The sequence below is a fragment of the Dreissena polymorpha genome, chromosome 10 (genome assembly GCF_020536995.1).
Source record: "Dreissena polymorpha isolate Duluth1 chromosome 10, UMN_Dpol_1.0, whole genome shotgun sequence".
NCBI classification, from domain to species: domain Eukaryota; kingdom Metazoa; phylum Mollusca; class Bivalvia; order Myida; family Dreissenidae; genus Dreissena; species Dreissena polymorpha.
Genome location: NC_068364.1, coordinates 30,987,224 through 31,009,192, shown reverse-complemented (window position 1 = coordinate 31,009,192; position 21,969 = coordinate 30,987,224). Strand labels below are relative to the sequence as shown.

Below are 21,969 nucleotides of genomic sequence, written 5' to 3'. Positions count from 1 at the left end.
ATTGATGTATTTGATATAAAATCATTACTAGCTTTAAAAGAGTGAATATGTATTGTTTTAAGAACTGTCTAACTGTTAGGTTTTAATGTAAAAGTATGAATACTTTATCAGGATCATTTCATAAATGAACGCAAATTCTTGTCACAAAGGAGGGTATTTGAACAGCTTAAAATCATCTAGTGCGGACTGATGTTTACTGATTCGTTTAAAACTTTGTAAATGGTAAGTGAAGCATATAACATTTTGAAAGGCATATTTGTTACTGATTTAATTGTTTTCAACAGAAAGGTCAAAGACGCACTGAAACTGTGCCAAAGATATATCAAAGACCAGTATGATAATAGACCTGTGGCAGTGCTTTTATTATTTGATAATTGCTATCACATTGCGTCAGTTTCAAGAAATAACGTCCGTTGTTGACAATGCTTTGTAATTTAAATATGCCAGAGGCGTTTTTATAAAAATCTTGGAAGAGATCCACATGTAAATGTTTCAAACGATCTAGGTTTCAGCCTGTAAGGCCATGGAGGAGATTTTGACAATTTTAAATAATGCCAGTGTTATATATGCATACATATTTTCAGATTTTTATCTAACCTGATCATGAAGTGCTCAAGGTGACATAGTGTGCTCAGCTACACAATATATAGGAGATGATATATAGGCTGAGTTTATATATGGGTAAAATGCACCCAATAATGAGGTGACCTGGTCGAATCTTAGAAAAACGTATAACTCTAGAGGCCATATTTATGTTTTAATATTGATTAAACATGGTCAGAATGTTTATCGAAATAATATATAGTGCCAGTTGAATCTGGATCATGCACGTCCAAAAATAAGGTCACAGGGTCAAATCAAACTTTGTTACCATTCTAGAGGCAACATTATTACTAAATCTTAATGAAACTTGGTCAGACATTTTTTTCCACAAAGGGAATGCAGGGTTTAAATCTCATTTGCATCCAAAAACTAGGGCAGCAGGTCAAATCTTAGAAAACCCTGTTTCAACCCCAGAGTCCATATTTATTGATTTATCTTGTTGAAACTTGGTCAGACTGTTAATCTTGACAATATCTATACAATGTTTTTGTCTGTGTGCTGTCAAAAAACAGGTCACCGGATTTAATTTCTGAAGAATCTGTTTATACCACTCTAGAGGCCACATTTTATGACTCAGTATTGATGAAACTTGTTCATTTTTATCTTGACAATATCTTGGCCAAGTTTGAATCTTGATGAAACTTGGTTGGAATCTTCATCAGACAATATCTAAAGCGAGTTTCAAATATTGGTTAGGTGCGTCTAGAAACTAGGTCACCCAGTAAGCTTTTAAATGGTAATTGAAATTCCATCATTACCTACGTTTAAATAGTTTGTTAATTATGAAAATCTTTCCATCAAGCTGTATAAGTTCAACCTTAGTAAATATAGAAAACACTTCTTTATTTTGAAGCATTTGTAGCAAAACAACAACTACACTTATTTCCCACCTTTTGGTCAAATCATGGCATATTATCCCAATTGAAAGGAAACCCGCCCCTTTCCCAAAATGGTGACAAAAACACTGGGCCTTTTGCGACAAGGGGCCTGATGTCTGTGAACTGCAGAACAAACTGCATATTCAAAGTACCTAAACAGAGAGAATATTTTTGCTATAGGAAATATATGTATATATTGTAGTCGTATTATCTTGCACTATTTACTATGTTTTGATGTGAATATTATTGTGTACATATATTTATTGCTATATGTTTTTTTCTGCCAATCAATTTAACGTTATTGCCTGACACGTTCCTTGTGTATATGTTCATTTACCTGATAAATGCGTTACAAAAATTAGTGTAAAATACATTTTATTAAAACATGTGTTGTTGGGGACATAATTTAATTTTTCACAGTCCAATAAATATTATTTCATGTTTGAACTACAAATCCAAAATGCCCGTTCAAGTGACGTATAGTATGTTGTAGGTTGTTACCAACACCATTGTCGCGGTTACCAATGGCCAGATATCAGAGACTGGATCAGTCCTACAAGGCTTTACTGAGTCACGATGGAGCATTCTCCAAGTTCCTGAAGACTTATCTCAACGAACACTAGGAGGATCTAGAGGCAGCAGGTTGTGAGGATGAAGAAGGTATCTTTAAGACATGTGGGTTATTTTTTGTTGTACTGTGGAAATGGGTTATTCCCCAAAAATCTATGTGGAAAACTAAAGGAAATTCCTTAAATTTATGAAATTCCTGAAGTATCTGGCTATGTTCTTTTAAGGTATTTTTACATTTATATCTTTTAAAGCAGTAAGTTTTACTGCTTTTGGTAATATTTTAACCTTTTGCAAGCAGACCACAAAAGATTTTTTATAGAAAACTGGATCTAACATTTTAACTTTAATACAGCTAAAGTTAAGATTTTCCCTATAAATCTTTGGTCCAGCGGTGAATCAAGGGAAAGAAATCTGTATTATTACTAAAGACAAGATTAGAAGTAGAGATACAGCATGAGTTGTCTTTAATTGCTTTTTTTCCCAGCAAGGTGGGGAGGCACCTTTAATACTGTCAGTCTGCCTGTCTCTATATTGTACATACATCAGGAAAAATGTTCATTTATTTACAATGCAAATTCATGTTAATATCCTTAGCTGAAAGGTAATTTTTCGCAAAGAGTCAGTGGAATTTTTTTGCCCAATTGGGAAAAGAACCCGTACCATACCAATTGGAAAACAAAAGAGCCATGATGGCCCTGAATCGCTCACCTGACTAACCTTGCTTCATAAACTTAAATTTTATTAGACCCATATACAAGCCCAAGCCAAATTTCGTTAATTAATACATTCTGACAAAATTTCATTAAGACGTGATGAAAACTGTGACCTCTTTCATCTACACAAGGTTTTACTAGAATTGGCCCGGTGACTTAATTTTTGACCCCAGATGACCCATATACGATCCAAAATCAGATATTATCAAGATAAACATTCTGACCATATTTCATTAAGATCATATGAAAACTATGACCTCTATTGTCTTCACAAAGTTTTTCTATGATTTGACCTGGTAACCTAGTTTTTGACCCCAGATGACCCTAATACAATCCTAACCCAGATTTCATCAAGATTAATATTCTGGTCAAATTTCATAAAGATTTAATGACTGTGACCTCTACTGTCTACAAAAGTTTTTTTTTAAATCTGACCTAGTGTTTGACCCTAGATGACCCAAATTCAATCCCAACCCAGATTTTAACAAGACAAACATTCTGACTCTATTTCATTAAGGTCTGATAAAAACTGTGACCTCTATAGTCTACACAAGGTTTATCTATTATTTGACCTAGTGCCTAGTTGCTGACCCCAGATGACCCAAATACAATCCAAACAGGGCTCCCCTGGCCCAAAAATTTATGTAGCCAACTTTTTAGCCAAATGGAATTTTGTGTAGCCAAATTTTAGAAACTGTAGCCAAAGTTTTAGCAAAGCATTTGCAGGGGTCAAAGTTCGATATTTTGAAAATCCTGAACTTAAAGCTGCGGGCCAGGGGGCCGCAGGGCCCTCAGTGGGTCCAGGGGACAAGGGGGCCGGAGGCCCCCGGAAGCTCCTGGATTGGACGCATTAAAAGGGTGCCTGTACCTGTTCTGGTGATTCTATTTTCTTAAAAAAAACAACATACACATATATTTGAAAATCTTCATGTATTTGATAAGAAACACACAAAAGTTAGTCAAAAGGCAATTCATTCACATGCACCCACTGTCTGGCATGGACTCGACTGCAGGTGTTGCTTTTGAAGAAACCAGTCAAACCTGTAACAGTCTTAACAAGTTATTATATTTTTCACACATACTTTAAAAAGTCAATAATACATGTTTAATAAATGCAGAATCAAATGCTTGTCACCATTTATATTCACAGAATCATGCTTCCAGAAGCCTCCACATTCACCCAAGAAAATTGGGTATGGTGGCTTCTGCTCAACAGTTAAAATTGAAAATTTCAGCATGGGTTCCCCTAGTTTTTATCCCAATCGTTTTGTTTGAATGCTAAATAATTGTATCCCGGTGTGACCCAAATTCGACGATGTAATGGTTACATGAAGCAATATTTAGCAAATAATTAAAGAAATAATGAAATGTTAAATAGCACAAAATAATAATTTTAAACTCGGCTGTATTACTTTGAAATGATTCCAAGACAATAATCATCCATTTAATCGATAAAAATAGAACATCGTCGAATTTGGGTTACGGTAGGTTGCCCATATTTGTTTTACAAAATGTAAAAAAAACATTTCTTGCTGCTGGGCTCATATGTTGGGGACAATAAAACATTTTATTTAACTAAAAAAGACCTGTCCCAGTCAGCAAAAATGGCGTATTTGATCGTATTTTCAATTACTGTTAAAATTCTTTTCCTGTTTTATGCTTTATTCAAAGGTCAAAATATTTTAAAAGCTCACAATCAATGAATCAAACGTTATTAATAAAGAAAAATGGCAAATTTGCTAGATCTATCTTGTCGATTTTTGATGCAAAAAAAACTAAACAATAAACTTTAGCAACAGAAAATACGACCAAATTCGGGGTGTTAGTTTAAAAAAAATAAAAACCCTACCTGGTTGGTCTTGATGGTTCTTATATTCTTTATGTGATTAGGGTCCTCTGCGTGGAGACGAAATGCCTTCTTCCCACAAGACTGATAATTTAGGGTTTTCTTACAAACTTCTCAAATCGCTTTTCCACAAGCTTCCACTTTTCTCAACCAGTTCACTCCCCGCCCGTAGACTACAGCGTAGTCTTTCTCGTGTAACCATTCCCAGCGCCACTTATTTTATGCACCTTCAAGATCTTTCACCTTATATCCAACAGGCAATTATCTCGTTGCCATTTTTGTCAACTTGAGTCTAAACACAGCTTCCCATTCGGCATTAAATATATGCAAAAAGTACTCAAATTGATTTAAATCGGCAGCAATCTTTAATCTTTAATCAGATGTAATTGTTTATTTAAGCCGCTACGATGTACAATTTGTTTTCAGATCAGTAATTTGTCTCGATGACCGGTGTGTATGCCGACTGCTATCAATTTTTCAGCTCAATAACACAGCGATGTATTGAAGCACAGTCTGCAGCTGAAAGCGGTTAATATCTGGGACTGCATGTCAGGAAAAAATCAATACCGATATTTCGCATTGTTCAATAATTAAGCAACGATTAATAACACTTATCCTTAATGGATTTTCATAAAATAAAAACCATAATAAAGAATATTTTATTCTCTTTAATCTGATTTTTAAATTATTATAATACACTTAGTGAAAAACAATTAATTATGCTGTTAAAGGTTTTTCTATTATTTGACCTTGTGATCTAGTTTTTGACCCCAGATGACCCATATACAATTCCAACCCAGATTTCATCAAGACAAACATTCTGACCAAATTTCATAAAGATTGGATGTAAAATGTAACCTCTATTGTCTACACAAGGTTTTTCTATTATTTGACCTAGTGATCTAGTTTTTGACCCCAGATGACCCAAATACAATCCCAACCCAGATTTCTTCAAGATAAACATTCTGACCAAATTTCATACAGATTGCATGAAAAATGTGGAAGATTTTTGAAAGTTTTCACAAAATAGGCAAAAACGAATAAACATGCAAAGTTCAACGAGCTCCTGCGGCCATGGTTTTTGACGAATCAAATTTCTTTGAACAACTTTTGCAGGGGAGCCTTCAAAGGTCATCCCTGTGAAATTTTTTGAAAATCTGATGAGCGGTTTCTGACAAGAAGATTGTTTAAGGTTTTTACCATATATGGTCATGGCGGCCATCTTGGTCATGTGATCAAATTTTTTTTTTTTTTTTTTGTCCCATGACCTAGGGATGCTCCACATGAAATTTAGTTGAAATTGGCTCAATGGTTTAGTAGGAGAAGATGTTTACAAATTGTTTACAGACAGACGGACGGACGGACAGACGACGGACGCTGAGTGATCACAATAGCTCACCCTGAGCTATCGCTCAGGTGAGCTAATTAAGCGCGAATGACCATGAAATTGGGAAAATTTGCGTAGTTAAATCTTCTGATTGGAAATTATTGGTCTTTTCAAATGCTTAGTATAAGTTGTTGCGTTAATTAATTCAAATATTCATTTACATGTTTGTTGGCTGGAAATACACAATATATTCAGATAATGCACTTTTGGAACGAAATAGACAAAAACAATCCTTACTATTGGGATTTTTTTCAGACAGCACCTGTGAATTTTGTAGCTTTTCCTCGATTGGGAAAGTATATTATATGGATACTTTATAAACAAGGGAAAAAAATGCTGTTATCGTCCTTTTTCTGTGTTGTGGGGGGCTACCATGTTTTTTTCTCACCTTTACACATTTTGTTTTTAGACAAAGAAAACAACAGATCCAGGCTTTTCCACACACAGAAATACACATAAATAGCAACACTCTGTGAAAATGGGGCTTAATCTATGTGCCTAAAGTTTTGTCTCAGAAGGGACTGTGCAGTCCGCACAGGCTAATCAGGGACACCACTTGCACTTTCGTGGAATTTGATGTATAAAGGAAGTTTCTTCTAAATGAAAATCCAGTCTAGGCAGATGGTGTCATCCCTGATGCAGACTGCACAGGCTAATCTGGGATTACACTTTCAGCACATGCATAATCCTGTTTTCCCAGAATGTGACGCATTTTATTTTTCCATATTTCAGATTTAAAAAAAAAGGAATTGTTCAGATTTAAAAACCAATTACATTTTTTCCAGATGTAGTTTTGAAGAAAGACATTCTCCATAAACTGGTGTCAATTCAGTCAGACAATGATCATTTTGAGGAGAACTCTTTGACTGACAAACTGCTACGCAGGAGGTATGCATATAGCAGTGTTCTGGGAAAACTGGGCTTAATACGTTTGCATTAAGTGTTATCTCAGATTAGCCTGTGCAGTTCCCACATGATTGTCAAGGACTGTACCTTTTATGTCATTTTTTGTTTTAAGGATGTCTCTTCTTAATAAAATTCCTGTCTAGGTGTAAAGCTTTGTCCCAGATTAGCCTGTTGGGACTGCACTGGCTAATGTGGGACCACCCTTTGGGCATAGGTGTTAAGCCCCCTTTACCGAAAACGTGGCTCACATAGTTTCTTCTTTGAAGCCTTTAGAGTATGTTTTCGAAATCCTTCACAGATGTTTGGTGATGTTGGGAAAGACCGTTTAAATTTTTTACTGCAAGATAGAAAGCATTTGGATGAACAACAGACTAATACTATACAGTGCAAACAAGTAAATTCGGGCCGTGGTCTGGGAAAATGGGGCTTAATTCATGTAAGTAAAGTTTTGTCACAGATTAGCCTGTGCACTCTGCATAACGCCTGTTATGTTAAAAAAATGCAGATACTTTTTCTGTAAAATAATGACATCATTTCACAGTTGAAATGATGTTAATCTTTATTGTTCTTTTTCTCTGTTTGAAACATTAGATTACCATTTTTAAATCACTGATATATTGGTCATATGTCTTATATGGCAATATTCTGCTTGTCGGTACTGTAACTTCATCAGCAATTTAAAAATAAAAAATGTACCATAGAATGTTCTCCATATGGAGAATGTGTGTCATATTCAAGAACTGTGCCATTGCTTAAGTCAAGGTCAAAATTAGAGGTCAAAGGTCAAACATATGTTAGGTGCAGCTTAGTTCACTCTTCGCAATGGAAATTTCCTAGAATAATATATTGCAGTCATGTTTTATATATTTTCAGAATCCTAGTTCTAAGCGATGGAAGAATCCTAGAACACGACTGGCCTCAGACCTTGTTGGCTTATAGCAACTCTGCTTTTTATGCCTCGGCCATGGATGCAGGGCTTGTGTGAACAGCTTTGTGAATGAAGGTATGTGACATAAAATGGTGGTCCAGTCCAAAGTTTTATTCAAAACAGGCCCCTAAAGTCTGAAAAACTGGAAAAGCTGCAGGGTAACATGGTGGATATACAGATAGACTATTGAAACGAAATCAATTAAAAATTATTGTTCTATGTAACCACATACCGGTAGTAATATTACTTTGGTGTGCATAAAAAACCAATGTAAAAACTTGTATTTTTTATATAACAATGGGCAAACAGTGGAATGAAAGAAATAAAATAAAAAATAAAATATATATATAAATAAATATTTTTGAGGAAAAACATTTATTACAAGTTTTTTCCATAAAACATGCTTCTCTCTCTATTAATTCAATTTCGAACAAGTTATAACTAACAAATAAGTGTCTTTATTTTATTTTTTTTTAATTTTTTTTTTCACATTTAATATTATAAACTGATTTTAAGTTAAGACCAAACTGGTTATAAATAAAATCAAAGTTACTGATTCTTAAACTTTAAAGTGTTCCTAATTCCTAAAGCCCAAATTTAATGTGTAAATGATATGTCCATTCAGTCCGCTGATATTGTCTAATCATCTGTGCATTGGTTGGCAGGTCTGGAACGATCTCGTGACTCCAACAGAGATGGACTCAACTGCTTCTGGTCCCTTGTGCCATCAAAGACCGTGCCCCAGTCCTGAGGATTTGTTATGAGCTGACAGGGGCAGGCGCAGACAAATGCATTTGATTGTCACAGCTAGCAGACGCTTCACTGAAATGATATGGGACTAAGCTTTAATAATTGTCGCATTGTGAAAAGAAAGCGTGGGAGATATACACTTTGTTTTTAATGTAAACAATGTTCAATTGAATCAATAATAAAAACTCGTTCATTTGCAATATGTGTTTAATTCACCCAGTTACACGTATTTACTATTCTTTTACATATGAGCCTTGCTCTGGGAAAACAGGGTTTAATGCATGTGCCTAAAGTGTTATCCCAGATTAGCAAGACTTAGTGAAGTCCAAACAGGCTAATCAGGGATGACACTTCCCACTTAAACTGTTGTTGTTGTTGTTTTTTTAAAGAAATTACTTCCTGTGCACAAACTATATGAGCCTTGCTCTGGGAAAACAGGGTTTAATGCATGTGCCTAAAGTGTTATCCCAGATTAGCAATGGAGTCCGAACAGGCTAATCGGGGATGACACTTTCCGTTTAAACTGTTAAATCAGAATACTTACAGAAATTCATATATGTATTGTAGACCTTGTGGTTAGGAATTGACAATTATACATATAATACTGGTATACATGTATTGTACAGATTGTGATTGTAGCTGTTACTTAGTTCGGTCAAATAAGACTAGCACAGGTAGCTTACTATGCAAAATAAACATTTGGGCCATGCTATGTGAAAAGGAGGTTTAACGCATGTTAGTAAAATGCCGTCCCTGATTAGCCTGTGCAGTCTGCAAACGTGTCGAAGAAGAAAAGTGTCTGCCCTGATTATCCTGTGCAAACTGCACAGGCTAATATGGGACAACACTTTACGCACATGCATTTAACCTTCTTTTCACAGAGCACGGCTTATTTATTTGTTATGGAGGTTTTGAGACATCAACTAAACGAATTAAAATAATTTCAATTATTTCTCAGTAGACATGATAACATAAAATCTAATATGACATGATGTCAAATCATCATATAAGTTGTGTAGAAAATTTAAGATTTTCAAAAACAGGAGCCTTTATTGTCTAACTATTCTTAAGATAAAATGAAGACCACATAAACATACATTGCAACACTTAACTGAACTTTTCGATTGGATTATTTCAAAAGCTGTTAAATCGACTTTAACAAAGTTGACAAAGGTTCAATATTTGATCACCAATGCAAGGGCTAAGGAACACTGAAAATGCAATCACCTTGTATAAACTAGACCTTTGTCACAGACATGACGAATATCCCCCCCATGCCGCATTGACACAGAATATTTTGCATGTTGTCTTCACAAAAAACAGCGAACACCATGCTCAGTGTTTAAAACGCACTAAGTGACCCTGTGACTTAGTTTTTGACCCAGCATCGCCCATGTTTAAACTTGGCCTAGACATCATTAAGATACAACTTCTGACCAAGTTTGGTAAAGCTCGGATGAAAACTACTTGAATTAGAGAGCGGACACCATGCTGAATGTTTAAAATGCGCTAAGTGACCCCGTGACCTATTTTTGACCCGGCAAACCCATATTCAAACTTGACCTAGACATCATCTAGATACAACATCTGACCAAATTTGGTGAAGATCAGATGACAACAACTTGAATTAGAGAGCGGACACTGAATACGGACCGATCGACAGAAAGACAGACAAGCTCAGTCCTATATACCCCCCCTAAACTTCCTTTGTGGGGGTATAACTACAAACTCAAATGGTACGCAATGGTACCATTAAATCACAAAATAATTGCTTTTTATTTACTTTGTTTTATTATGTTCTCTCTATGCAGGTTACATTATACATAATGTTTTTTTTTAAATGTTATTCTCTTTGAAAATATAAACAGCATTTATTTGAAGACACAATTCTCTGTATGGGCACTTGCCAGACTTTATTATTGAATATTTCTGTGTGCATGTGAAAGGACAAACAGTGTTGTATTCAGCAAATGCACTGTTTTGCTTTAAGGTTGGAGATTACATGAGACTTTGACAGATTGCAGAAAACCCTCATGAACTGGAGAGAAACCGGTAAAAAGATGGCCATAAAACAATGACCGTTGATTTGCGTTGAGTTCCTCCTCATATACCACATGACCTATATTTTTATTGTTTAAATCTATTCGGCTTGGAATGCTCTTTAAGAAAGGTATGAGGGTCTCTGTGCCCAATACATTGACTTTGTTTTTTGTTAAAGTTATTGCTTGAACTTGTTAAAGAAATCTTTTAGTATATTGTGACCTTAATATAAACTTTTAACAATCATTTTCCATTCGATATGTTTGGAATTTGAAGAACTTTTATTTTGGAGAGGTCACTCATACTCAACCAGTGAATAATTTAAAACATGAAGGAGGAGTTGTCTCTCTTGCTATACACTATAAATCAAATGAGCTTCATTCTGGGAAAACTGGGCTTAATGAATGTGCCTAAAGTGTCATCCAAGATAAGCCTGAGCAGGCTAATTAGGGATGACACTTTGAAATTGTAAGGAAATTTTTCATTTATATGAATTGTTTTTAAAACAAAAATCCAGTTAATGCGGAAAGTGTCGTCCGTGATCAGCCTGCATTGGCAAATCTAGGATGACAATTTACGCACATGCATTAAGCCCAGTTTTCCCAAAACAAGGCCTTTAACCAATCATTATCTTCTGTAGAAGCTCGCCTATCAACGCCGCTCCGTTTGTCTGAACAAACGTCTGCTGATTGACCATGTTTCCTAGCAACGTCAGGTACCCTGCCATCTGGTTCTGCTCAAGCTTTGTGTCTGAAGAGTTCAAAGACAATAAGATTTTTATGTCTAAATTTTATGTGCCACGCTCAGAGAAAATAAATTTTCATCCAAACTATATGAGCCGCGCTCTGGGAAAACAAGCAAGAGCGTACAGTATTGCCCCACATTAGATTGTGCAGTCCACACTGGAAAAACATGCAAGAGAGTACAGTATTGCCCCACATTAGATTGTGCATTCCACACTGGGAAAACATGCAAGAGCGTACAGTATTGCCTCACATTAGATTGTGCAGTCCACACTGGGAAAACATGCAAGAGCGTAAAAACAATATTGCCCCACATTAGAGTGTGCATTCCACACTGGGAAAACATGCAAGAGCGTACAGTATTGCCCCACATTAGATTGTGCAGTCCACACTGGGAAAACAAGCAAGAGCGTACAGTATTGCCCCACATTTGATTGTGCAGTCCACACTAGGAAAACATGCAAGAGAGTACAGTATTGCCCCACATTAGATTGTGCAGTCCACACTGGGAAAACATGCAATAGAGTACAGTATTGCCCCACATTAGATTGTGCAGTCCGCAATGGGAAAACAAGCAAGAGCGTACAGTATTGCACCAGATTAGATTGTGCAGTCTACACTAGGAAAACATGCAAGAGCGTACAGTATTGCACCAGATTAGATTGTGCAGTCCACACTGGGAAAACATGCAAGAGAGTACAGTATTGCCCCACATTAGATTGTGCAGTCTACACTGGGAAAACATGCAAGAGAGTACAGTATTGCCCCAGATTAGATTGTGCAGTCCACACTGGGAAAACATGCAAGAGAGTACAGTATTGCACCAGATTAGATTGTGCAGTCCACACTGGGAAAACATGCAAGAGAGTACAGTATTGCCCTGCATTAGATTGTGCAGTCCACACTGGGAAAACATGCAAGAGAGTACAGTATGGCCCCAGATTAGATTGTGCAGTCCACACTGGGAAAACATGCAAGAGAGTACAGTATGGCCGCAGATTAGATTGTGCAGTCTACACTGGGAAAACATGCAAGAGAGTACAGTATTGCCCTGCATTAGATTGTGCAGTCCACACTGGGAAAACATGCAAGAGAGTACAGTATGGCCCCAGATTAGATTGTGCAGTCTACACTGGGAAAACATGCAAGAGAGTACAGTATTGCCCTGCATTAGATTGTGCAGTCCACACTGGGAAAACATGCAAGAGAGTACAGTATGGCCCCAGATTAGATTGTGCAGTCTACACTGGGAAAACATGCAAGAGAGTACAGTATTGCCCTGCATTAGATTGTGCAGTCCACACTGGGAAAACATGCAAGAGAGTACAGTATTGCACCAGATTAGATTGTGCAGTCCACACTGGGAAAACATGCAAGAGAGTACAGTATTGCCCTGCATTAGATTGTGCAGTCCACACTGGGAAAACATGCAAGACAGTACAGTATGGCCCCAGATTAGATTGTGCAGTCCACACTGGGAAAACATGCAAGAGAGTACAGTATGGCCCCAGATTAGATTGTGCAGTCTACACTGGGAAAACATGCAAGAGAGTACAGTATTGCCCTGCATTAGATTGTGCAGTCCACACTGGGAAAACATGCAAGAGAGTACAGTATGGCCCCAGATTAGATTGTGCAGTCTACACTGGGAAAACATGCAAGAGAGTACAGTATTGCCCTGCATTAGATTGTGCAGTCCACACTGGGAAAACATGCAAGAGAGTACAGTATGGCCCCAGATTAGATTGTGCAGTCCGCAATGGGAAAACGTGCAAGAGAGTACAGTATGGCCCCAGATTAGATTGTGCAGTCTACACTGGGAAAACATGCAAGAGAGTACAGTATTGCCCTGCATTAGATTGTGCAGTCCACACTGGGAAAACATGCAAGAGAGTACAGTATGGCCCCAGATTAGATTGTGCAGTCCACACTGGGAAAACATGCAAGAGAGTACAGTATTCACCAGGGGTTTCACTGGCCCAAAAAAAGTTGTCGCCAACGTGAAAACTGTTGGTTATTCCACCTTATTAATAAGAACAATCATTTTAAGAAACCTTACTGCATTAATGTCATTGACTATATTATCACTTTAAAAAGTATGTGATTTCATAAAAAAACAATAAGTACCTTCATAAGTCATACCTTCATAAGTCTTAATAAGCTTTATTTGTTTATAAATAACATTTTTTTCAACTTGATAAACAACACAGCTAACCAAAAAAGTGAACACAACTTTTTTGGGGCCAGCGGAACCCCTGCACTATTGCCACACATTAGATTGTGCAGTCCACACTGGGAAAACATGCAAGAGAGTACAGCATCGCCCCAGATTAGATTGGGGTGCATTCCACACAGACGGATTAGGGACAACACTTTTCACCTATACTGGGTTATTACTTATAAGGGCCTTCCTTTAATAAACAAAATCTTTAAAAACCCTTTAAAATCTTTAAAAGTGTCACAGTGATAAGCCTGTGCGGACTGCACAGATTAATATGGGAAAATAATGTTCACACATGCATCAAGCCTGGTTTTTCTATGATGCCGCTTGTATAAATATAACTACAGCATTATTGATTAGGAAATTAATGCTCACCTGACTAACCTTGCTACATCAACTTAAATTCTATCAGACTATGGCTAGCTATATCCTGAAGTACAAATGGGCCAAATTTCAGGACCATAGCTAAAAAAACAAGATGGCCCTAGATCGCTCATCTGAGGAAAACTGGTATAATACATTAACAGGAGCTCCTACAAGCTATTTACAATACCAAGTTCTCATAAGGCGAAATATTATCGGGAATACAAAACATTACTTAATGTTGAACGATATCTGTCAATTGAGTTGCCTTACGCATTAAAAAGATGTCTTTCAAATTTCCGATGTTCCGGACACGTTCTCATGATTGAGAAAGGCCGACACTTGAACATACCGCATAATCATAGATATTGTAAATTTTGTCTAATGCGAAATGTCTTTATTGTAGATGATGAGTACCATTTGTTTATGCAGTGCCCATTGTGTAACACACTTAGACTGAATCAAATAGAAACTGTTCGTTTATTCAATATGCTTATGGCCGATTGAAATGACAAGCACATATTTTTGATAGCCAAATTTTTGTCTGAATGTAATAAAGTACGAAGACAATTCAATATCACACAGCATTTATAACGTTTGATTAGATGTCCAACATGTAAATCTCATGTATTTAGACTGCCATAAAATATACACATATATATGTATGTGCCTGCTAATATGTAATAATTACGTAATTATCATGCAAACTAGCTTTCATTTTAATACTGCATGCTTGTATTAAATTGTTTATTCATATTTGATCATGAATAATGATTCTTAGATTACTTTATACGTATGTTACTATTGTGCATGCTCACTTGTCATAGGTATTTCATTATTAGGTAAACCATGTTTAGGTTAAAAAACTGTAATTATATTGTTTGGCATAGATAATGAATCATAATCTGTGGCTTACCTTATAAATATGTTTATACTTGCATTTTGATATTTAAAAATATTGAAATTATAATGTATAGCAGTATTTGTTCTGGAAAAGTGCATGTGTGTGTTGCATCATATTACTTTGTATTATTAAACTACTCAGTTTATTTTATATAATAATGCAATTACACTGTCTGCATTATGGGCTTGTGGCCTTTGACTGCAAATAAATATTCGTATTCGTACATTTTGGATCCATGCATAAGTTGATTTTTTAGGAATTGAGTTGAATTACTAGTATAATATAATCCCAACCCAGATTCATCAAGATAAACATTCTGACTAAATTTCATAAAGATCTGATAAACTGTGATCTCCTCGTCTACAGGAAGTTTTACTATGATTTGACTAGATGACCTTTTTATGACCTCAGATGACCTATATACAATCCCAAGCCAAATTTCATCAATTAATACATTCTGACAAAATTTCACTAAGATGTGATAAAAACTATGACCTCTTTCATATACACAAGGTTTTACTACAATTGGTCCGGTGACCTAATTTTTGACCCCAGATGACCCATATACGATCCAACATCAGATATTATCAAGATAAACATTCTGACCATATTTCATTAAGATGAGATGAAAACTATGACCTATATTGTCTACACAATGTTTTCTATTATTTGACCTAGCAACCTAGTTTTTGACCCCAGATGACCCAAATACAATCCCAATCCAGATTTCATCAAGGTAAACATTCTGACAAAACTTTATAAAGATTTGATTGAAACTGTGACCTCTATTGTCTACACAAGGTTTTTCTATGATTTGACCTAGTTTTTGACCCCAGATGACCCAAATACAATCCCAAGCCAGATTATATCAAGATTATCATTCTGTCCAAATTTTATTAAGATTGGATGAAAACTGTGTCCTCTACTGTCTAAACAAGTTTTTTTAAACTTTGACCAAGTGACCTAGTTTTTTACCCTAGATGACCTTAATTCAATCCCGACCCAGATTTTAACAAGACAAACATTCTGACCATATTTTATCAAGATCTGATGAAAACTGTGACTTCTATTGTCTACACAAGGTTTTTCTATGATTTGACCTAGTGGCCTAGTTTCTGACCCCAGATGACTCAAATACAATCCCAATCCGGTTTTCATCAAGAAAAACATTTTGACCTAATTTCATAAAGATTGGATGAAAACTGTGGCCTCTATTGTCTACACACGGTTTTCTATTATTTGACCTAGTGACCTAGTTTCTAAACCCAGATGTTCCAAATACAATCCCAACCCAGATTTCATCAAGATAAACATTCTGACCAAATTTCATAAAGATTGGATGAAAACTGTGATCTCTACTGTCTTCACAAACAATTTGTTGACAGACACACGCATGCACGACCGACGCCGGACATCAAATGATCACATAAGCTCACCATGTGACTTCGAGACAGGCGAGTCAATACAATATACCATATATTTAAACTTAAGCTCCTTCTAAATGCATGGCAAAGTTATATCACTATTAATTCATATCTAAACAGTTATAGGAAGAAAACTGCAAAGGTAGTGCTTAAACAGGGACACGTTACTTGTTCTATTTTGAATTCAAGTCTTGGACAAGAAAAATACATTAGTGTTTCCTTTTAAAATGATCATTAATCGAAAGCAGTAGACATTAATAATGAAATAATACACAAACAAAGAAATACTGGTAAGAACAATACACCAGAATGATTGACAGTTTTATACAATAATTCATAACAATCTGAAAAAGCTCAGTTTATTAGGGCTAAGGAACTAAATTTTCTGGTCAAGCTTCAAACAAACTTTGTTCATAGTGTGACCTTAAAGATGTAATATTCACAGACTTTTTCCTAAATTTTGACTGGTGACTGGTTTTTAATCTAAATGACAATTTTTCAAACAGAGTGGGATCCCTTCTGCACCAAAAACCATAAGATCAAAATTAATAATGTGAGCACATTGTATTTGGTTCGGGTGAATACATGTATATGATTTATAGAGAAACCTTATTTTGTTTTTTACCTAATATTACTATTTAATAATACACTTGAAGGCAAATCAAGAAAACAATACAGTTGTTTAAACAGACGTTGAGTTTTTAGGGCGGCCACACAGACAAGTAAAATCCTTAATACCTCACACTTTTTGGGGCAAATAAACCATATCATACACACTGAATAGACAACAAAGTTGTGAGGGGATGACTCTGAATAATTATGAAATATGAGCAATAACTCTGAATAATTATGAAATATGAGCAATAATTCTGAATAATAATGAAATATGAGCAATAACTCTGAATAATTATGAAATATGAGCAATAACTCTGAATAATTATGAAATATGAGCAATAACTCTGAATAATTATGAAATATGAGCAATAACTCTGAATAATTATGAAATATGAGCAATAATGATGACATATGGGCAAAAACTCTGAATAATTATAAAATATGAGCAATAACTCTGAATAATTATGAAATATGAGCAATAACTCTGAATAATTATGAAATATTAGCAATAATTCTGAATAATTATGATATATGTGCAAAACCTCTTCATAGTTATGGTATAAGGGTAATAACTTTCAAACCTGCATAGGAGCTGCTAGGCAACATCACCCTTGTTCCATCTCCACGGGCTGTAACAGGTTGCCCATAGCAACTGCAATGCATCATTGCTTATAGCAACCGCATTGTTGCCGATTGCAAACGCATCATTGCTCATAGCAAACCCATCACTACTGGTCAACAGGTGAGGTAAGGGAGGTAAGTGGAGTCTGTTCACCTGCTTCAGCAGGGGAAACCACACCTGTATCCCACCGATGCAGTTGATCACATCCTGGAGCAAGAATGCATCATTCATGAAAACTTCCTAAGTATAACTGAATAGCCCTTGTACTTGAAACTAATTATACTCACACAAGTTTGATTATAGTAACAATACCGTGAAATCATTATTCTTTATGGGCCATCATTGTTTGATGATTTTGTGATTGACCAATCAATCAATTTTTCATACACTCATTAGAAAATGACTCAGGCAAAATCTCCTCTTTTTTAAATAAAAAAACACACCAATGTGTGTTTCCACAAAAATTCATTTTTTTGAAAAACCAGGACATTTCATGCCAACAAATAATAATTAAGTTACAGTATAACTTAACAATCATTGTACTGGTAACTTATTAAAGTCACAGAAGTTTGAATATAGTGACAATATTCAGCTACAAGGATTTAACCCTTACCCTGGGAAAGCAGGGCATAATGAATGTGCATTAAGTATTATCACAGATTTGCCTGTGCAGCCTGCACAGGCAGACCAGGGATGACCCTTTCAGCTTTCATGAATTCTTTCTTTTTAAGGAAATCTTTTATAAATAAAAAAAAGTGCCATCTCTGACTAACCTATGCAGACTGCACAGGCTAATCTTGGATGACATTTTACGCAAACGTATTAAGCCATCTCTGACTAACCTATCTAGACTGCACAGGCTAATCTGGGATGATATTATATGCACATGTATTTAGCCATCTTTGACTAACCTATGCAGACTGCACAGGCTAATCTTGGATGACATTTTACGCACAGGTATTAAGCCATCTCTGACTAAACTATGCAGACTGCACAGGCTAATCTTGGATGACAATTTACGCTTATGTATTTAGCCATCTCTGACTTACCTATGCAGACTGCACAGGCTAATCTTGGATGACAATTTTATGCACATGTATTTAGCAATCACTGACTAACCTATCTAGACTGCACAGGCTAATCTGGGATGACATTTTAAGCACATGTATTTAGCCATCTCTGACTAACCTAGGCAGACTACACAGACTAAACTGGGATGACATTTTACGCACATGTATTTAGCTATCTCTGACTAGCCTATGCAGACTACACAGACTAATCTTGGATGACATTTTATGCACATGGATTTAGCCATCTCTGACTAACCTATGCAGACTGCACAGGCCAATCTGGGATGACATTATACGCACATGTATTTAGCCATCTCTGACTAACCTAGGCAGACTGCACATGCTAACCTTGGATGACATTTCACTCACATGTTTTTAGCAATCTCTGACTAACCTATCTAGACTGCACAGGCTAATATGGGATGACATTTAACGCACATGTATCTAGCCATCCCTGACTAAGCTATGCAGACTGCACAGGCTAATCTATGATGACATTTTACCCACATGTATTTAGCCATCTCTGACTAACCTATGCAGACTGCACAGGCTAACATTGATGACATTTTACTCACATGTATTTAGCCATCTCTGACTAACCTAGGCAGACTGCACAGGCTAACATTGATGACATTTTACTCACATGTATTTAGCCATCTCTGACTAACCTAAGCAGACTGCACAGGCTAATCTTGGATGACATTTTACGCACTTGTATTGAGCCTTCTCTGACTAACCTAGGCAGACTACACAGGCTAATCTTGGATGACATTTTACGCACTTGTGTTGAGCAATCTCTGACTAACCTAGGCAGACTGCACAGGCTAATATGGGATGACATTTTACGCACATGTATTTAGCCATATCTGACTAAGCTAGGCAGACTACACAGACTAATCTGGGATGATATTTTACGCATATGTATTTTGCCATCTCTGACTAACCTAGGCAGACTGCACAGGCTAATCTGGGATGACATTTTATGCACATGTATTTAGCCATATCTGACTAAGCTAGGCAGACTACACAGACTAATCTGGGATGACATTTTACGCATATGTATTTAGCCATCTCTGACTAACCTATGCAGACTGCACAGGCTAATCTAGGATGACATTTTACGCACTTGTATCTAGCCATCTCTGACTAACCTAAGCAGACTGCACAGGCTAATCTAGGATGACATTTTATGCACATGTTTTGAGCCATCTCTGACTAACCTAGGCAGACTGCATAGGCTAATCTGGGATGACATTTTATGCATATGTATCTAGCCATCTCTGACTAACCTTGGCAGACTGCACAGGCTAATCTGGGATGACATTTTACTCACTTGTATTGAGCCTTCTCTGACTAACCTAAGCAGACTGCACAGGCTAATCTAGGAAGACATTTTACGCACATGTTTTGAGCAATCTCTGACTTACCTAAGCAGACTGCACAGGCTAATCTGGGATGACATTTTACGCACATGTTTTGAGCCATCTTTTACGTACCTATGCAGACTGCACAGGCTAATCTATGATGACTTTTTATGCACTTGTATTTAGCCATCTCTGACTTACCTATGCAGACTGCACAGGATAATCTGGTATGACATTTTACGCACATGTATCTAGCCATCTCTGACTAACCTAGGCAGACTGCACAGGCTAATCTAGGATGACATTTTACGCACATGTATCTAGCCATCTCTGACTAACCTATGCAGACTGCACAGGCTAATCTAGGATGACATTTTACGCACATGTATCTAGCCATCTCTGACTAACCTAGGCAGACTGCACAGGCTAATCTAGGATGACATTTTACGCACATGTATCTAGCCATCTCTGACTAACCTAAGCAGACTGCACAGGCTAATCTAGGATGACATTTTATGCACATGTTTTGAGCCATCTCTGACTAACCTAGGCAGACTGCACAGGCTAATCTAGGATGACATTTTACGCACATGTATTAAGCCATCTCAGACTAACCTAAGCAGACTGCACAGGCTAATCTGGGATGACATTTTACGCACTTGTATTGAGCCATCTCTGATAAACCTATGTAGACTGCACAGGCTAATCTGGGATGACATTTTACGCACATGTATCTAGCACACAATACAATATAGAATACAATATTTAGTTAATATCCATCCACATGCATGCTAAAATTGCAATAGTCTATAGATTCTTAAATACAGTTTGATCATAAGCTCTTTAAGAGTAGCTATTTCTTTAATACAGTATTTTTTTTTAATTAAATATCATAAGGGGAAAACAAACAAATATTGACAAATATCCTTTAGTGTTCTTGTTGTGTTAATGATGTATTAAATGGAGTTAAAATAATATATTTTATTTGTTTACCTTTCAATATCTTGCACTTGACAACCTCAGATTCGGTTCAATGCTATTTCATCAAACTGTACAGCGTAACAAACGTAATAAAGCAGAATATGCATATGAATCTGATTAAACACAGATTCACTAACATATAAATCAAATAATGTTTGTCTCTTTCCATTTTCGAACGATACTCATCTTATTATAATAAATGCTTTAACATTGTGAGTAGACTGAACTCTAATTTTCTAACGGCAACACTCGTTTCCGTGACGCACATTCACTGTGCAGATTTCTGATATTTTTTTTAAATCTCAAACGTAGTATGTTGCATAAATTGACACACGCATTACATCATTCCTAATGACCATATGATATCCGTTGTTAAATTAAATGTTATTTATTATTTCGCCGTTAATCGCAATTTCTCGTCTGCTTGCGTGCTCAATCCTGATACATCGACTATCGTTGGTATTCTTCGCAATAGAGAGAGAGAGATGTGTATACTGGATAGCAATGTAAAATCATATATATTCAGCTAAATTTGCGAACCAATACGCAAGTCATTTGTCGTTCAGTGACGACTCGACAAGCTCGATCAGCACTCGTTCCCCGGGAGGCTTGAATTTCAACGTTTTTTACTACGCAAGCACCAAAATGATAATGATTTATAAATTACCCGTTAAGACCGAAAATAAGCGAAAGTACGATTAAAAACTGAAATTTGACCATTTTGATCGATGGATCCGTAGTTTTTCAATACAAATCCGTAGTGCGTAGTTTAGCAAAATAATCCGTAGTAACTACGGCGAATCCGTAGAAGTAAACAGGTCTGCTAATCTACGATGACATTTTAAGCACATGTATTTAGCCATCTCTGACTAACCTATGCAGACTGCACAGGCTAACATTGATGACATTTTTCACAAATGCATTAAGTCACATTTTCCTAGAGCAGAGCTCATTTTAATTAATATAGCAAACAGATATTTATTTCCTTCGTTATAGTACCAGCAAACAGCTAATTCCAAATTAGGAAAAAAATAATAAGAG

The 21,969-nt window shown here is 36.2% G+C and overlaps 1 protein-coding gene and 1 long non-coding RNA gene across 5 annotated transcripts in view; one reads left to right on the top strand and one right to left on the bottom strand.

The window, feature by feature from the left end:
* The first annotated feature begins 1,860 nt into the window (after positions 1-1,860).
* Positions 1,861-8,781, top strand: LOC127847636 (uncharacterized). Its single transcript, XR_008034090.1, has 4 exons — positions 1,861-2,141; positions 6,789-6,885; positions 7,777-7,906; positions 8,497-8,781. It is a non-coding gene; the product is annotated as an uncharacterized LOC127847636 (long non-coding RNA).
* The window catches only part of LOC127847634 (uncharacterized), a 28,756-nt gene continuing 15,306 nt past the window's right edge, over positions 8,520-21,969 (bottom strand). For 2 of the 4 annotated variants that reach the window (XM_052379674.1, XM_052379673.1), the window contains 3 exons: positions 17,473-17,720; positions 11,243-11,371; positions 8,527-8,653 (listed from right to left, as the gene is read on the bottom strand). In XM_052379674.1, coding sequence (XP_052235634.1) covers positions 8,559-8,653; positions 11,243-11,371; positions 17,473-17,557 — 309 coding nt within the window. In that variant the 5' untranslated portion in view covers positions 17,558-17,720 and the 3' untranslated portion in view covers positions 8,527-8,558. Of the gene's footprint in view, positions 8,654-11,203; positions 11,372-17,472; positions 17,721-21,969 lie in introns of all 4 variants that reach the window. The other 2 variants (XM_052379675.1, XR_008034088.1) reach the window with 2 other exon arrangements.